The sequence below is a fragment of the Amblyraja radiata genome, chromosome 7 (assembly GCF_010909765.2).
Source record: "Amblyraja radiata isolate CabotCenter1 chromosome 7, sAmbRad1.1.pri, whole genome shotgun sequence".
NCBI classification, from domain to species: domain Eukaryota; kingdom Metazoa; phylum Chordata; class Chondrichthyes; order Rajiformes; family Rajidae; genus Amblyraja; species Amblyraja radiata.
In genome coordinates this window covers 9082164-9100626 of record NC_045962.1, presented here as the reverse complement: position 1 = coordinate 9100626, position 18463 = coordinate 9082164, and the positions used below count along the sequence as shown (strand labels likewise).

Below are 18463 nucleotides of genomic sequence, written 5' to 3'. Positions count from 1 at the left end.
AGCTCCCCGCGAGTGCAGTGAGAGTGAGTTCCGGTGTGACAACATGCGCTGTGTGCCCGGCCACTGGGTGTGTGACCACTACAACGACTGCGAGGATAATTCAGACGAACGCGACTGTGGTAGGATCACTGTTCGTGAATCAGAACAAGCTGTGCAGGTTCCTTTATCACCACAAGGGGGCAGATGTGTTAATGCCTCCAAGGAAAGTGTAGCAAACATGTGAAAACACACTGTGAACACACTATGCAGCTAGTAGAGCCACTGCTTCACAGCGCCAGAGATCCGGTTCGATCCTGACCTCGGCACTGTCTGTGTGGAGTTTGCACGTTCTCCCTGTGACCGCGTGGGTTTCTTCCGGGTGCTCCAATTTCCTCCCACATCCCAAAGCCGTGCGGGGCTGTCGGTTAATTGGTCCTCTGTAAATTGCCCCGAGTGTGTAGAGAGCGGACGAGAAAGTGGGAAATCATAGAACTAACGTGACTGGGTGGTCGATGATCGGGGTGGACTAATGGTCCGAAGGGCCTGTTTCCGTGCTGCATCTCTAACTTAACAAAGGGAATGCACAGTCGAGAGCTGTCCAGCATGGAAGTAGCCCCTACAGCTCACCTTGCCAGTGCCAACCATGTTGGCATACAGTCCCATTTGCCTGCATTTGGCCCATACCCCTCTTCGTGTCCATATATCTGTCTAAATATATATTTTAGTTTGTTGTTGCTGCTCGTTCCAGATACGGACTGCCCTCTGCATGTAAGGTCTGTCCCTGAGTTCCCTCGTAAACCTCTTCCCTCTCCCATTAAGCCGGTGCCCTCGGTTTAGATGTTTGGAATCGGGACCTTTCTTCAGGCTCGCGTACTCCCGACCCGAAATGCTACCCTTCCTTTTTCTCCAGAGATGCTGCCTGACCTGCTGAGTTACTCCAGCACTTTGTGTCTATCTTCGGTTTAACCCAGCATCTGCAGTTCCTTGTTTCTACCCTGTACCTGTCACTTGCCTCTTTTTTATCTCTAGTCGATCCTCAGGTGCCTCAACATGCAGAGTTTTCTGTATGTCTTCCCCCTAGCTTGAACTCAGACAGGAACACGCTGCCCTGAAAATTCTGTTATTTCTCCTTTTAATGGTTCCTGGCTGTTGGAGGGACCATTAGCGTCCATACAACACTACCTGTACCCTGAATCTGACTCACGTGGCCCAAGTTGCCCTCTTTATCGCGACTGAGATTGGAACAGACACAAAAACAGCTCGCAAAGCAATAATGACTTTTTCAAACATGTTGGTTAATTCGAGGCGTTAACAGTGCACACTGCTAAAACACTCTGAGAAAACCCAAAGTGTTTCCAAGATTCACAGCACCCACAGCCTCTTGTATTCTATTTCAGTGGTTGCATGCAGCCTTTAAATTCTTGAAATCATTCATCAGTTATCAGTGTTTCTTTGTCATCAAATATCCTTATTTTCTCTCAAACTTTAACTTTCCACTTAATTAATTTAAAAAAATCCTCCTCCTATTTGTGTGACAAATGAGTGCAATAAATATCTCTTACCCAGGATTTATTGCCCTAGCCTGGTTTACAATCCCCAATGTTTATTTTAACTTTAGCTGGCTATGTCTTGGAATCTAAGGATCTAAGGATACATTTATTTGTTGTCTCTGACATCCTCATGTTCCCTTCACTATATTGACCTATTTTACCATCATGCTTCCCCAGTATGTAAGCTCTTGGATAGACACAAAATGCTGGAGTAACTCAGCGGGACAGGCAGCATCTCTGCGCAAGCATTCCTTCTCTCCAGAGATGCTGCCTGTCCCGCTGAGTTACTTCTGCATATTGTGTCTTATCTTTGGTGTAAACCAGCATCAGCAGTTCCTTCCTGCACATGTAAGCTCTTGGGTTGAACACATTACAAGTTTACAAAACTATTCGTCTTTCTTATAATTTTCAGAATTTCCTACATTACCCACTGTGCACTGTGACCGGGGTTGCTCAAGATTCCGAGTTATATTGTGCTCTAGAAGATTCTAGAATGTCACTAGTGTTTCATTGGGAGTGAAGCTGTTCCAATATTCTTCACTTTAGAGCAGGGTTGTAGAAATTCAAAGCTGCAGGTTTGAGATTCATGGTTACCCACTTGGGCTAATTTTTCTACTGTCTAATCCCACTGTTACTTCACTTTCTCCTGGCAATGAATGATTGTGGATTGCTCCTATCAGGAGATTGAAAAATCAGTCTTCATAGGTGGCTTACAAAATCACATTATCCATGTCTTCTATAGATGCTGCCTGACCCCCTGAGTTACTCCAGCACTTTGCATTAAGTCATGGAGTCATAGAGTGATACAGTGTGGAAACAAGCCCTTCGGCCCAACTTGCCATGATGACCCAACGTGCTGGCTCGAAGGGCCAAATGGCCTACTCCCGCACCTATTTTCTATGTTTTATTACCCACACCGGCCAACATGTCCCAGCTACACTGGTCTCACCTGCCCCCGTTTGGTCCATATCCCTTCAAACCTGTCCTATCCATATTCACCATCATATTCCAGCGTCTGCAGCTCTTCGCTCCTCCACACAAAATCAGTTTAGTTTTTGGAATATTAACCCTATTTGTCTGTAATCCATAATGAACTGACCCAATGTTATTTTTCTCATTTGTGTGAAAAATCTGGTATGATTTTTTAAATGTTGAGAAATCTCACAGTAGTTAAATGAACTGTGAAAGCTGGAAAGGGTGCAGAGGAGATCTGCGAGGCTGTTGCCAGGACTCCAGGGCCTGAGCTATTGGGAGAGGTTGGGCAGACTTTATTCCTTGGAGTGCAGGAGGATAAGAGGAATAGATAAAGTATTTTATCCACAGTTACGGAATCTAGAACCAGACTTTATAGGTGAGGGGGGAGAGATAGACAATAATAGACAATAGGTGCAGGAGTAGGCCATTCGGCCCTTCGAGCCAGCACCACCATTCAATGTGATCATAGCTGATCATCCACAATCAGTACCTCGTTCCTGCCTTCTCCCCATACCCCTAAGAGCTTTATCTAACTCTCTCTTGAAAGCATCCAGAGAACCTCCGAGGCAGAGAATTCCACACACTCACAACTCTGTGTGAAAATGTGTTTCCTCATCTCCATTCTAAATGGCGTACCACTTATTCGTAAACTATGGCCCCTGGTTCTGAACTCCCCCAATATTGGGAACATGTTTCCTGCCTCCAGCGTGTCCAAACCCTTAATAATCTTATATGTTTCAATAAGATCTCCTCTCATCCTTCTAAATTCCAGAGTATATAGTATATATTAAATATAGATTTAATAGGAACAGGAGGGGCAATTTTTTCATACAAAGTGGTGGGTATATGGAAGAGTTGCCAGAGGAGGTCGTTGAGGCAGGTACTGTCACAACATTTAAAAAAGATTTGGACAGTTACATGGCTAGCAAAGGTTTAGAGAGATCTGGGCCAAACGCAGGCAGGTGGGATTAGTGTAGATGGGACATGTTGGGCAAATTTGGCCTAAGGGCTTGTTTCCATGCTGCGTCACTCTATGACTGTAATAGATAATGAGACTTGTTTAGTCTTTTTCACAGACACATGATGCCCACAAGGATTTGCATCCTGTCAGCTAACTGTGAAGTGCCGCCACCTTGTACTATGCTGCATTTCTTTTCCACAGAGCTGCTAACGTGCCTTCCAGGATATTTTGAGTGCTCCAGTGGTCATTGCATCCCCGAGAGTTTCCTGTGCGATGGAAGCGCTGAGTGTGCGGATTTCTCCGATGAAGTCGCCTGTCGTAAGTTAGTCTGGAGTGCACGCACATCAAGGTGCTGATACACAAAGCTGGTCAACTGCAAAGTGAAGTCAGAAATGGATTTACGTTCAGCCGTAATTGAGCCCAACCTGCCCATACCGACCAACATAATAATAATAATAATACATTTTATTTATGGGCGCCTTTCAAGAGTCTCAAGGACACCTTACAAAAATTGAGCATGTAGAGGAAAAACATGTAAGGGGAATGAAATAAATAGTAGAGACATGACTAGTACACAAAGTAAAGACAGAATTCAATACAAAACACAGTATGAGGCAATTAATGCACAGATGAAAAGGGACGGGGACGTGGGGCTAAGGATAGGCAGAGGTGAAGAGATGGGTCTTGAGGCGCGACTGGAAGATGGTGAGGGACACGGAATTGCGGATCAGTTGGGGGAGGGAGTTCCAGAGCCTGGGAGCTGCCCTGGAGAAGGCTCTGTCCCCAAAACTGCGGAGGTTGGACTTGTGGATGGAGAGGAGACCGGCTGATGTGGATCTGAGGGACCGTGAGGGTTGGTAGGGGGAGAGGAGGTCAGTGAGATATGGGGGGGCCAGATGGTGGAGGGCTTTGTAGGTGAGGACCAGGATTTTGTAGGTGATCCGGTGGGAGATGGGAAGCCAGTGAAGTTTTTTGAGGACTGGAGTGATGTGATGCCAGGATTTGGTGTGGGTGATGAGTCGGGCGGCTGCGTTCTGGACCAGTTGGAGTCGGTTGATGTAGGTGGAGCTGATGCCAAGGAGAAGTGAGTTGCAATAGTCCAGTCGGGAGGAGATGAAGGCATGGATGAGTCTTTCAGCAGCAGGCTGTGTGAGAGAGGGTCTGAGTTTGGCGATGTTGCGGAGATGAAAGAAGGAGGTTTTAATGACATGGCGGATGTGAGGCTCAAGGGAGTGGGTGGAATCAAAGATCACGCCAAGGTTGCGGGCCTGGGGAGATGGGGAGACAGTGGTGCCGTCGATGGTGAGAGTGGGGTTATTGATTTTGCTGAGTGTGACTTTGGAGCCTATGAGGAGGAATTCTGTCTTATCGCTGTTGAGTTTGAGGAAATTATGTTGCATCCAGGTTTTTATAGCTGACAAACAGGAGTTGATATGGGAGAGGGGGGGGTTGTGGGGGGATAAGGAAGAGGACTAGGTAGAGGACTAACATGTAAGGGGAATTAAATAAATAGTAGAGACATGACTAGTACACAAAGTAAAGACAGAATTCAATACAAAACACAATAATAAGGCAATTAATGCACAGATGAAAAGGGAGGGGGACGTGGGGCGAAGGATAGGCAGAGGTGAAGAGATGGGTCTTGAGGCGGGACTGGAAGATGGTGAGGGACACGGAATTGCGGATCAGTTGGGGGAGGGAGTTCCAGAGCCTGGGAGCTGCCCTGGAGAAGGCTCTGTCCCCTAAACTGCGGAGGTTGGACTTGTGGATGGAGAGGAGACTGGCTGATGTGGATCTGAGGGACCGTAAGGGTTGGTAGGGGCCCATCTACACTAGTCCCACCTGCCTGCATTTGGTCCACATCCCTCTAAACCTGTCCTTTCCATGTTTTGTAAACGTTGGGATAGTCCCAGCCTCAACTACCGCCTCCGGCAGCTCGTTTCATCCACCTGCTACTCTTTTGCACAAAAAGGTTGCCCCTCCTATTAAATCTTTCCCCTCTCACCTTGAACCTCTGTCCTCCAGTTCGTGATTCCCCTATCTTGGGGTAAAAGACTGTGAATTCATCCTATCTGTTCCCCTCATGATTTTATACACCTCTATAAGATCACCCCCTAGCCTCCTGCATGCAAAGAGATAAAGTCCCAGCCTGATCAACCTCTCCCTATTGCTCAGATCCTCAAGTCCTGGCAACATCCTCGGAAATCTTCACTGCGCCCTTTCCACCTTGATATCAATAAATAGAGTCATACAGCATGGAAAAAGGCCCTTGTGCCCATGCTAACTATCTGCACCAGTCCCGCCTACTTGTGTTTGGCCCATATCCTTCTAAACCTTTCCTGACTGTGTACCTGCCCAACTATCTTTTTAAATTGTATTTTTCCCCACGGATAGGTGTTCCAGTTTTACAATTGAAGTAGGGAAACTTCCCAACTGTTGACATTTGTCCTCTCCTGCAGCGACGCGTTACCCCAATGGAAGATATTGTGCACCCTTCCTGTTCGAGTGCCTGAATCATGTCTGCATCCAGCCCTACTGGAAGTGTGACGGAGACAACGACTGCGGAGACGGGTCTGATGAATTGCTCCACCATTGCCGTAAGTCATTCAGCAACCCTAGAAAACTTCCGTCAGATCCGGCACGGTGTCCTCTCCTGCAGCTGCCTCACAGCGCCAGAGACCCGGGATCGATCCTGACTACTGGTGCTTGTCTGGATGGAGTTTATACATTCTCCCTGTGACCCGTATGGGTTTTCTCCAGGATCTCCTGTTTCCTCCCACGTGCCAAAGATGTACAGGTTTGTGGGTTAATTGGTTTGGTATTGTCCCTGGTGTGTGTAGGATGGTGTTACTGTGCGGGATCACTGGACTCGTTTGGCCGAAGGGCCTGTTTCCACGCTGTATCTCTAAACTAAACTGAAATCTATTATCTTTGTTTGCAATAATATATTTCAAGAAAGCAGAGCAGGGCACTTTCCTTGAAAATGGCATCACAGGTAGAAACAATCACAATCACAATAATACTTTATTAGCCAAGTATGTTTTGCAACATGCGAGGAATTTCATTTGCCAGGTCAGTCATACAAATAAAAAGCAACTGAACACACAAAACACATTTTAACATAAACATCCACCACAGTGACTCCTCCACATTCCTCACTGTGATAGAAGAGTTCAATCTCTTCCCTTTGCTCTTCCACGGTTGGGGGCCTCGAGACCTCCGTTGACGGGATGATCTTGACTCCCGTAGCCGGCGGCGTTTTGGGCCCTCTGCGTCGAGGCGATCAGCTCCTGCATCGGGGGGATGTCAGCTCCCCCGCGCCAGACGGTCGAACCCCACGTCTGGGTTCAAATCTTTTATTGTATTTTAGGGGCCATGCCAGGTGAATGATTAGAATGAGGAAGATAAAAAGTCTTACATCAAATTGAAAAGGGTTTACTCTGCAATTTACCAATTAAAAAAATATTCTGATTGATTTTCAATATGGAGATTTTGTGCAGTGAAAATTAGGACTTTACTCATTGGAGTGCAGGAGGCTGAGCGGTGATATCATTGAGAGGAAAAGATAGAGTGAATGCACAGAGCCTTTATCCCAGTGTAGGGAAATCAAGAACCACAGAGTACAGGTTTAAGGTGAGAGGGGAAAGATAGGAATTTGAGAAGCAATTTTTTCACACAGAGGGTAGTGGGGAAAATGGAACAAGCTGCCAGAAAAGGTCAGTGAGGTCGGTACTATAACAGCTTTTAAAAGATGAGTAGACACAAACAGCTGGAGTAACTCAGCGGGTTAGGCAGCATCTCTGGGGAAAAGGACTAAGTGACATCTCGGGTCGAGACCCTTCTTCAGACTGGTACATGGATAAAAAAAGGTTTTGAGCGATATGGGGCAAACGCAGGCAGGTGGGACTAGTGTAAATGGGGGCATGTTGGTCACCATGGATGAGTTGGGTCGAAGGGTCTGTTTCTGATCTGTTTGACTCTATTCAATGTATTCAAGAGAGAGTTAGATTTAGCTCTGAGGGCTAATGGAAGAAGGGATATGGGGACAAAGCAGGAACGGGGTACTGATTTTGGATGATCAGCCATGATCATATTGAATGGCGGTGCTGGCTCGAAGGGCCGAATGGCCTACTCCTGCACCTATTTTCTATGTTTCTATAATGCTATGACTTCACATAATAACTCGTATAGTGCCACATACTGATGCTGTCCGTACAAAATCCAAAAACTGCTTATCCCCTCAAATGAATTTTTATTCCTTACAGTATCTGCAGCAGAACTCGAATCTTATTGCACAGGCAAAGGTCTTTTGAAGGAGTAATTTTAGTTTAGAAGTTTAGTATCATAGAAGCTTGTAGCAAAAGAGGAGGCTAGTGTACCCATTATGGCTCTGCTATCATGAAATCATGGCATGCACCTCCAAATACAATAATAACATATTGGAGATTTTAATAACAACCCAAAGAAGACTTGCAAGCCTTCTGTCCATATGGTTTTAGTTTTGAATTATGGAAATTTATTGCTTAGAATACATTACCACTAGATGATACGGTGGTGAATCTGTGGAATTCTTTGTCACAGAAGGCTGTGGAAGCCAAGTTAGTGGATATTATTTAAGGCAGAGATAGATAGATTTTTGATTAGTACAGGTGTCAGAGGTTATGGGGAGAAGGCCAGAGAATGGGTTTAGGAGGGAGAGATAGACCAGCCATCATTAAATGGCAGAGTAGACTTGATGGGCCGAATGGCTCAATTCTGCTCCTATCTCTTATGATCTATGACAGAAGAGGACTCGAGATCCGTAAATTATAGAATTGTAAAATCATACAGCATGGAAACAGGCCCTTTGGCCTAACTCGTGCAAGCCGAACAAGCTGCCCCATCTAGGCTAGTCCAATTAGCCCGCGTTTGGCCCATATTCCTCTTACCCTTTGCTACCTATGTACCTATCCAAATGTCTTTTAAATTTGTTGTCCTACTTTTCAAATGTTGTTATGCCATGCTCGTTCAATATACCCACCACCCTCTGTGTGAAAATGTTGCCCCTCAGATTCCTCTAATCTTTCCCCTCTCACCTTAAACCTATGCCCTTTGGCTTTGATTCCTCGACCGTGGGGAAAAGGCTCTGTGCATTCACCCTGTCTATGCCTGAAGAACACGACAGGTAGACCTTACAAGACTGTGTTTGTTTGCAGTGGATATCCCTTGCGAGCCTCCCTCCCGTTTCCGCTGTGCCAATAACCGCTGCCTCTACATACACGAGGTGTGCAATCAACTAGATGACTGCGGAGATGGAAGTGACGAGAACCAAGAAAGCTGTAAGTCTCAGCTCACCGCACCGCGTTTCGTTACAAAGCTGCAGTCTGTGCGAGGGCATTCCTAACTGTTACCGCGGGGACGGGCGGGGCGGCAACGGTAGAGTTGCTGCCTCACAGCGCCAGAGACCCGGGCTTGATCCTGACTACGGGTGCTGTCTGTACGGAGTTTGTACCTTCTCCCCATACAGGCACGGAAATCGCTATCAAAATATGGAGGGGACCGGGGGACAGGGGGGACACAATTTTTTGGCAGCTGCGCGCGCACACACACATACACACACACACACACACACACACACACACACACACACACACACACACACACACACACACACACACACACACACACACACACACACACACACACATGAGGCTTCGGAGGCTTAATCCAGGGCTAAATGCAACTCAACTCTGCCTGTCTTGCCGGGTTAACCTTCAGCCCTGCCTGGACTGTCGGGACACCAGTGCTGCTTCTACACGCTGGCTGTAAACCTGGGCCATATTTCCCGCAAATCCAGGCAGGGCTGTAGGTTAACCTGGCGGGACAGGCAGGGTTGAGCTTGGTTTAGCGCTGCCTCTCTGCGCTGGCTGTGGGCCTGGGGGTACAGCCGCCTGACTCCTGACCTCTCTGGCCATCCGTGGGGGGGGGCACTCGGGTGGGGATGGGACAGCGTCGGAGACCCGGCCGGGATCGATCCTGGCTGCGGTTGAGGCGCAGGTCTGTACCAAGACTGTTTTGGCACGTCTCCCTCCTCCAATCACTGCGCTCTATCCTCAGTCCCAACCCCCCTCCCTCCCAATACTCCCTCCTCCAATGATCGCGCGGAATCATCATGTCCCGCCCCATTGCCTGTTGACCGACGTCTCTCTCATCCAATCGGTGCCCTCGATCATCAGTCCCACCCCCACTTTCTCACGGAAAGCGGAGACTTCACCGTGTTTGAAAATCCGGACTACAAAAACTTGGGTGGGATGTCCCCCGCCTCTCAAAACAGAGGGGGTACGTGTCCCCCCTGGACCCCCCCCCAGGATTTCCGCCCCTGTCCCCATGACTGCGTGGGTTTTCCCCGGGTGCTCCGGTTTCCTCCCACACTCCAAAGGCATACAAGTTTGTAGGTTGATTGGCTTCAGTAAAATGTACATTGTCCCGAGTAGATAATGTGAGCTGGAGTAATGGGGATTGCTGGTCGGCACAGGATCGGTGGGCCGAAGGGCCTGTTTCCGCACGGTGTCTCTAAACTAAACTACGCGAAAGATTCAGGTGACGTTTCCGATCGAGACCGTTCTTCAGACCCTTCTCGACCCTGAAACGTCACCTATTCCTTTTCACCAGAGATGCTGCCTGACCCGCTGAGTTACTTCAGCTTTTTGTGCCTACCTTCGGTTTAAACCAGCATCTGCAGCTCCTTCTTACACTAAACTAAAGATTTGTTTTGTGATCAGGTAAGGAACCTACCCTTCCCCCCTGCACGACTGAGGATTACAAGTGCGGTGATGGCAAATGCATCCCCATAGTCCACGTGTGTGATAACTACGCTCACTGTGACGACCAGTCTGACGAGCTGGGTTGCGGTAAGTATGCCGAACGGCCGCGTATATATGTGTGCTCTCAGAGTGTAACCCCCTGAACAATGTGAGAGGGGCAAGGTTTACAGGAGATGTGCAGGAGGGGCAAGCTTGTTACACCAACGACTGCACCTCCACTGACTCCTCTGTCAAGCTTCTCAAGTTTGCGGACGACACAACCCTGATTGGACTGATCCAGGATGGGGAGGAATCTGCCTACAGACAGGAGGTGACACAGCTGGCGTCCTGGTGCCATCGCAACAACCTGGAGCTCAATGCTCTTAAGACAGTGGAATTGATTGTAGACTTTAGGAGAGCTCCCCTCACTCACCATCAACAACACCACAGTCACATCTGTGGAGTCTTTTAAGTTCCTGGGAACCATCATCTCCAAGGACCTTAAATGGGGGGCTACCATCGACTCCACAGTCAAAAACTGAGGATGTACTTCCTGCGGCAGCTGAGGAAGCACAATCTGCCACAGGCAATGATGGTCCAATTCTACACGGCCACCGTAGAGTCTGTCCTCACCTTCTCCATCATGGTCTGGTTTGGCTCAGCCACCAAGCACGACACCTGGAGGCTGCAGCGAATCAACTGAGAAGGTTATTGGCTGCAACCTTCCCTCCAGTGATGAACTGTACACTGCAAGGGCCAGGAAGCGAGTGGGTAAGATCATCTCTGACCCCTCTCACCCTGGCCACAAACTATTTGAATCACTTCCCTCTGCAAGGCGACTCCGGACTGTCAAAGCTGCCACAGCCAGACATAAAAACAGCTTTTTTCCACGAGTAGTAGCTCTACTCAATAGCCAAAAATCTGTAGCCTTTTGCTCTGGTATTTTATATAATTCGCATGTTTAATCAATAATGTTTTATTATTAATGTTTAATGTTTTATGTGTCATTCCTAACTGTCCCTGTACGTCATGTTGTCACTTGCGGGCGGAGCACCAAGGCAAATTCCTTGTATGTGAATACTTGGCCAATAAACTTATTTATTCATTCATTACACGGGGGGGCGGTGAGTGCGGAATGTGCCTCTTGGGGTGGTGGTGGAGGCAGATATATTAGTGCCATTTTAAAGTCTTTTCGACAGGCATCTGGATATTCAGGGATATGAGTTATGTGCAGGCAGATAGGTGATGGTCTGGCAACATGTTTGGCACAGACATTGTGGGCTGAAGAGCCTGTTCTTGCAACTATACTGTTCTATGTTCTAATGTGGAGATAACTATAAAGTACACATTACTACATAATGTAAGTTCGTAAGACATAGGAGCAGACTTAGGCTATTCGGCCCATCGAGTCTCCTCCGCCATTCAATCATGGCTGATCTATCTTTACCTCCCAACCCCATTCTCCTGTCTTCTCCCCAATAACCTTTGACGCCCATACTAATAAAGAATGGGTCAATCTTTGCTTTAAAAATTTAAAAATACCCAATGTCTTGGCCTCCGCAGTCGTCTGTGGCACAGATTCACCACCCTCAGGTTAAAGAAATTCCTCCTCATCTCCGTTCCAAAGGTACATCCTTTTATTTTGCCTATGCCCTCTGATTCCATACTCTCTCACTAGTAGAAACATCCTCTCTGCATCCACTCTATCCAGGCTTTTCATAAATTACATGACTTTATATAATGTACTAGACTAAGTGGGTCCCGTTGGATCCCAGCATCACACGGGAGGGCTGCTCCCCCAACGCAATATTCCACCTCCCCACCAATTCCAATATTGGTGGCCAGTGGGGGGGCTTTCTGGATCGCTGGTATGGGTGTTGTGCACTGAAGGGACTGGTTTCCAGAGGGCTAGTATGGACATTGTGGGCCGAATGGATTCTTGGGCTGGCGGCTCAGTCACTCAAGCCTGTTGTGCTGGCAGCTCACTGACTCACGGCTGGTGGGCTCACAGTTGACTCACGGCTATTCCTTGAAATTCCATTTCAAGCTGGGTGCAAGGGGACCAAATTCAAGGGCAGTTTCATACCATTTCAAGCAGGGTGCAAGGCCACTAAAGACAGTGATTCATGACCTCTCCCTCCCCCATCTTGCAGAGACTGAGCCATGCCCACACTTCCAGTTTTCATAGTCCCTCCCACCAGAAGGGGCGTGGCCTTAATGGCGTGATTGACAGGAGAGAGAATCTTAACATTTTTTAAACACTAATAACTTAATTTTCATCGATGGGAAAAATCCTCAGCACCTGATGAGCGGAGGGGGACTCTGAGTAAGATGGCCAAAAATCACAGCCATACGTGGTGGCATTTATTTCTAAAATCAATATAAAGCGCAAACAGGAAGTGGTCAAGATTAGACTTTTAATTATATAGAAGGCAAGGCAACTCTAATTGGGCAAGGCAGCTCTAATTAGGCAAGGCAGCTCTAATTAGGCAAGGCAGCTCTAATTAGGCAAGGCAGCTCTAATTAGGCAAGGCAGCTCTAATTAGGCAAGGCAGCTCTAATTAGGCAAGGCGGCTCTAATTAGGAAAGGCAGCTTGCTTCAGCACTTTCAAAACCAAAGGCAAGGCAGCTTGCTTTAGCACTTTCTAAACCAAAGGCAACGCAGCTTGCTTTAGCACTTTCAAAACCAAAGGCAACACAGCTTGCTTTAGCACTTTCAAAACCAAAGGCAACACAGCTTCCTTTCGCACTTTCAAAACCAAAGGCAACACAGCTTTAGCACTTTCAAACCAAAGCACACTTTTGCATTTTCAAACTACCTTTTCCAACCACAGTAAGGGCAATTACAGGTCAGTAAAACCACTCACAGTTTAGTAGACATGTGTTCAGTGTTATTCACAGCTCAGACTGAAAATTGCGACCTCTCACTCCCCCATCTTGAATAGAACTGAGGCACTCGACACTACCAGGTTTTATAGTTCCTCCAGATGGGGCATGGCCTTCTGGAGAGAGAATCTCAACATTTAAAAAAAACTAATAACTCTTTTATTTTTCATCGATGGGAAAAATCCTCTTGTCCTACGCAATGGAAGGGGAGTCGGAGTAAGATGGCCAGAAATCACAGCCGTAAGAGGCAGTGTTTTTTCTAAAATCAATATACAGAACAACTGGAAGTGGTCAAGATCAGACTTTTAGTAATATAGATACAACAAATGTTCATGTGATAGCTTTATGTTACTGAATTGCATTTAAATTTATCCTGCATGTTTGAGGTTTGCATTTGATAACAATATTAGCTCTGTGGTTGTATGTGGAAACTTGTGGATGTTCGAGGAACTGGAATGCAAATAGGTCTATTTGGGGTGAATGTAAAAAATATACATCTTCTAGATGCGCTGGGACGCATCCTCAGTGATGTGATCTGGGGTCATCGGGTGTTTCAGGTCTCACAACATCAGACACCCTCGCCCGGGCGACCCAGCCGGGGTTGATCAGGCCCCGACTTGTGTCCCAGCAGCAACCGCCCACGGATCAGCCATCTTAGTAACCACTCTGCAGGGGTTGGGAGACTCTAGTGCGTGGAGGGGCTGGGCTCTGTGGGGTGAGTCCTGGCCGGGCTCCTCCTGTGTCTCACCAGGTCCAAGGCCTGTGCGCTGCACCTCTTTCTTCTTCTCCGTGCATTTCATTCTCGCCTGATGGATTTTTAGGCCATGGTGGTTCATTAGGCCTTTCCGTAGCTTTATTGGGTGACTTTCTCACGAAAGACACAGATTGAGGTGCTAACCCAGCCTGTCCCGGGTGCCGTCTTTCCGTGCCGTCATTGTGGCCTCCGCCGCCGTCTGTGGCAATGAATTCCACAGATTCACCACCTTCTGGCTAAAGAAATTCCTCCTCATCGCCTTTGGAAAGGTACGTCCTTTTATTTTGAGCCTATGCCCTCTGATTCCATACTCTCTCACTAGTTAAAACATCCTCTCTGCATCCACTCTATCCAGGCCTTTCATAAATTACATTACTTCATATAATGTATACAACAGATGTTAATGTGATGGCTTTAATAAATTGTATTGTATTGTATTGTATTGTTTATGTTACTGAATTGCATTTAAATTTATCCTGCATGATGAGGTTTGCATTTGATAACAAAATTAGCTCTGTGGTTGTATGTGGAAACTCGTTCGAGGAACTGGAATGCAAATAGGTCTATTTGGGGTGATTAAATGTAGCAAATTGGAAAATATACAATGGCTAGTTGGCTTCTAAGAAGATAAAGGAACAAAGGGATCTTGAAGTGTATCTCCATGGTACTGGTATACCTGCGGAAGGGTGTGCTGGCTCTGGAGAGGGTGCAGAGGAGACATACAACAATGATTCCAGGAATGAGTGGGTTAGCATATGATGAGCGTTTGACAACACTGGGTCTCTACTCGCTGGAGTTTAGAAGGTTGAGGGGGGACCGCATTGAAACTTACAGAATAATGAAAGGCATAGATAGAGTGGATGTGGAAAGGATGTTTCCACTGGTGGGAGAGTCTACGACCAGAGGTCATAGCCTTAGAATTAAAGGGCGTTCTTCTAGAAAGGAGGTGAGGAGGAATTTCTTTAGTCGGAGGGTGGTTAATCTGTGGAACTCATTGCCACAGAGGGCTGTGGAGGCCAAGGATGTCAAGGGTTGTGGGAGAAGGCAGGACAATGGAATTAGGAGGCAGAGATCAGCAATGATTGAATGGCAGAATGGACTCGATGGGTCGAATGGCCTAATTTTACTCCTATACCTTGTGAACATGGCATTGGTTTATTATTGTCACGTAGACTGAGATACAGTGGAAAGTTTTCTTTGCATGCTATCGTCAAATCATACTAGATATGAGAACAATAGGCTGGTATACAAGTACAACAGGTAGTGCAAACAGAAAAACACCAGAGCGCAGAATACACTGTTACAGCGTTGTAGCGTTATAGTTGTAGAGAAAAAGCCCATGGTCCACGATGAGGTAGGTTGGAAGATGGGAACTATACCCAACTGTTTGGGAGGACAATCAGTGGATCTCTGAAGGTGGTTAAAATAGACACAAAGTGGTTGAATAGGAGGCGTTTCAGGTCAAGACCCTTCATCATCATGATGAAACGTCACCCATTCCTTCTCTCCAGAGACGCTGTCTGACCCACTGAGTTACTCCAGCATTTTGTGTCGGGTATCTTCGGTGTAAACCAGCATCTGCAGTTCCTCCCTGCACATTTTGCCAGGAGGTGGCAGCGCAGGTACAAGCGATGGATTAAGAAGGCATTTGCGATACGTGCCTTGACTAGCTCTGGCATAGAGTTTAAAAGCAGGAGTCATGGGAGACCAAGTTAAAATAGTTCTAAATACTAGTTTTAGGTCTGGCGCGCTGGGTTTCTTGTTACAGATATATGTGATGGCCCCAGAGAGATGCTATGTAGATTTACAATGTTGTGTAGGAAGGAACTGCAGATGCTGGTTTACATTGAAGATGCTGGAGTAACTCAGAGGGACAGGCAGCATCTCTGGAGAGAAGGAATGGGTGACGTTTCGGGTCGAGACCCTTCTTCAGAAGATGATCTCCCAATTGTTGATCAAAGTCTTTTGCATAATGCGAAAAATTGTCTTGTCCACACAAGGACAAGCATGATTTGACTAATTCACTCTGCTACTGTCCTACGCATCATGGTCATTGGGACAGGTACATCGAGAGTGTAGCATTTAAATATAGTAACAATGAAGGAGTGGGGGGTTTAAATATAGTAAAGATGAGGGAGTGGGGGTCTGCAGAAGGGACTCAACCCAAGACGTCACCTGTTCCTTTTCTCCAGAGATGTTGTCTGACCCGCTAAGTTACTCCAGCTTGTTGTGTCTATCTTCAGTACATGGGTAGGATTGGTTTAGAGGGAAATGGGCCAAAGATGGGCAGGTGGGCTGGTGTAGATGGGTCACTGCGGCCATGTTGGGTTGTGGGACAAGTTTCCATGCTGTATGAGTCTATATGCGTTTGGTCAAATGTAACCCACATTGCTGAGTTAGTGACAGATGATGCTCACTATCGAATATAGGAATAGATCAGGTAGACGCACATTGTCTCTTGTCTAGAGTAGGGGAATTGAGAATCAGAGGCCTTAGGTTTAAGGTGAAGGGAGAAAGATTTTATAAGAATCTGAGGGGTAACCTTTTCACACAAAAGGGTGGTGGGTGAATGGAACGAGAAGCCAGAGGAGGTGGTTGAGGCAAGGACTATCCCAACGCTTAAGAAACAGTTAGACAGGTACATGGATAGGACAGGTTTAGAGGGACATTGGCCAAACGCAGGCGAGTGGGACTAGTGTAGGTGTGGGCAAGTTTGGTTGAGGGCCTGTTTCCACACTGTATCACTCTGTGACTTGTTTATAGTAATGATGGTTCAGGGTTGGAACAATAATAGGCAGTCTTCCTTGTGCTTCCCATTGAATCATATGCAATGCAACTGTTTAACATGTTGAAGTAAGTTATAGTAAGAGGTGATATTTTGCCTATGAAAGTTCAATGAAAGTATCTTGCTGTCTCTACAGACCATAATGTTGAACGGACCTGTGCACAAAAGCTGTGTGAACACGAATGTACTGATCTAACAGGTGGAGGCTTCATCTGCTCCTGTCGGCTGGGATACACGGTGAACGAGGCTGATGCAAATGCTTGTGATGGTAATTCAATATATGTTTCACCACTTTCACCACGTCAATTCATCAGGCCATAAGTACGAGGAGCAGAATTAGGACCATGGGCCCATTAATTCTGCTCCGCCATTCAATCATGGCTGATCTATCTCTCCATCCTAACCCCATTCTACTTCCTTCTCCCTATAACCTCTGACACCCGCACTAATCAAAGAGTCACCTGAAATGGATTGGCACCTTTAAGGAAAAAAGTACTTTAGAAGAAAGATTTCGACCCAAAACTTCACCTATTCCTTTTTTCCAGAGATGCTGCCTGACACCGCTTTTTGTGTCTATCTTCGGTTTAAACCAGCATCTGCAGTTCCTTCCTACGCAGTCTTAAGTTCTTTAGACTTTAGAGATACACAGTGGGACCAAGCCCTTCGGTCCACCGAGTACATCAACGCTAACACTATCCTACACACTCGGGACAATTTACAATTTACCAAGCTAATTAACCAACAAACCTGTACGTCTTTGGAGTGTGGGATGAAACCAGAGCACCCAGAGAAAACCCACGCAGTCACAGGGAGAAAGTGCAAACTCTGTATAGAGAGCATCCGTGGTCAGGATCGAACCCAGGTCCCTGGCGCTGTAAGGAGGGAATTCTTCCGATTTGCCACTGTGCCATCCTACTCGATGGTTTAAAAATCTGCCAATATGTTTGAGTTTTGGAAGTCAGCAAAACTATACTGAATCTCACATTTCCCACACCTCTGCCCTCACCCCCACTCCTAGAGAGGGGAAGGAACATATCCTCTGGGCTGTGAACACGCATCTTTAACTTTTCCTGTTAATTTAAGACATTCCACAGCAAACCATTGGTCACGGGTGGCAATGCGACTTTGTATTTCATTTTGTGGGATAATTCATCTTGTGGGGTATACTGGGACTGTCTGCTGTAAAGTGTTATATAGACCAACCTACAAAGCGCTGGAGGAACTCAGTGGATCAGGCAGCATCTGTGGAGGAAATGGACAGTCAAACCTACTTTTCAGGGCTGAAGACACAGAACGCCGTCTGTCCATTCCCTCCACAGATGCTGCCTGACCTGCTGAATTCCTCCAGCACTTTGTGTTTGACTCAAGATAATAATAATAATAATGGATGGGATTTATATAGCGCCTTTCTAATACTCAAGGCGCTTTACATCGCATTATTCATTCACTCCTCAGTCACACTCGGTGGTGGTAAGCTACTTCTGTAGCCACAGCTGCCCTGGGGCAGACTGACGGAAGCGTGGCTGCCAATCTGCGCCTAAGGCCCCTCCGACCACCACCAATCACTCACACACATTCACACACATTCACACACAGGCAAAGGTGGGTGAAGTGTCTTGCCCAAGGACACAACGACAGTATGCACTCCAAGCGGGATTCGAACCGGCTACCTTCCGGTCGCCAGCCGAACACTTAGCCCATTGTGCCATCTGTCGTCCTACAAGATCCCAACATCTGCATTCTCTGTGCCTCCATATGTTTTATAACTGCGATTTGTTCTCGCCAGCATTC

At 46.9% G+C, this 18463-nt stretch overlaps 1 protein-coding gene and 1 long non-coding RNA gene across 3 annotated transcripts in view; one reads left to right on the top strand and one right to left on the bottom strand.

Annotated features, from left to right (window-relative positions):
• The window catches only part of lrp2 (LDL receptor related protein 2), a 266845-nt gene that overhangs the window by 213478 nt on the left and 34904 nt on the right, over positions 1-18463 (top strand). For both annotated transcript variants that reach the window (XM_033023669.1, XM_033023668.1), the window contains 6 exons: positions 3-119; positions 3667-3783; positions 5925-6062; positions 8661-8783; positions 10227-10355; positions 16809-16940. In XM_033023669.1, coding sequence (XP_032879560.1) covers positions 3-119; positions 3667-3783; positions 5925-6062; positions 8661-8783; positions 10227-10355; positions 16809-16940 — 756 coding nt within the window. The remainder of the gene's footprint in view (positions 1-2; positions 120-3666; positions 3784-5924; positions 6063-8660; positions 8784-10226; positions 10356-16808; positions 16941-18463) is intronic.
• Positions 1323-11990, bottom strand: LOC116975014. Its single transcript, XR_004412511.1, has 3 exons — positions 11980-11990; positions 6193-6195; positions 1323-1357 (listed from the first exon to the last, which is right to left on the bottom strand). It is a non-coding gene; the product is annotated as an uncharacterized LOC116975014 (long non-coding RNA).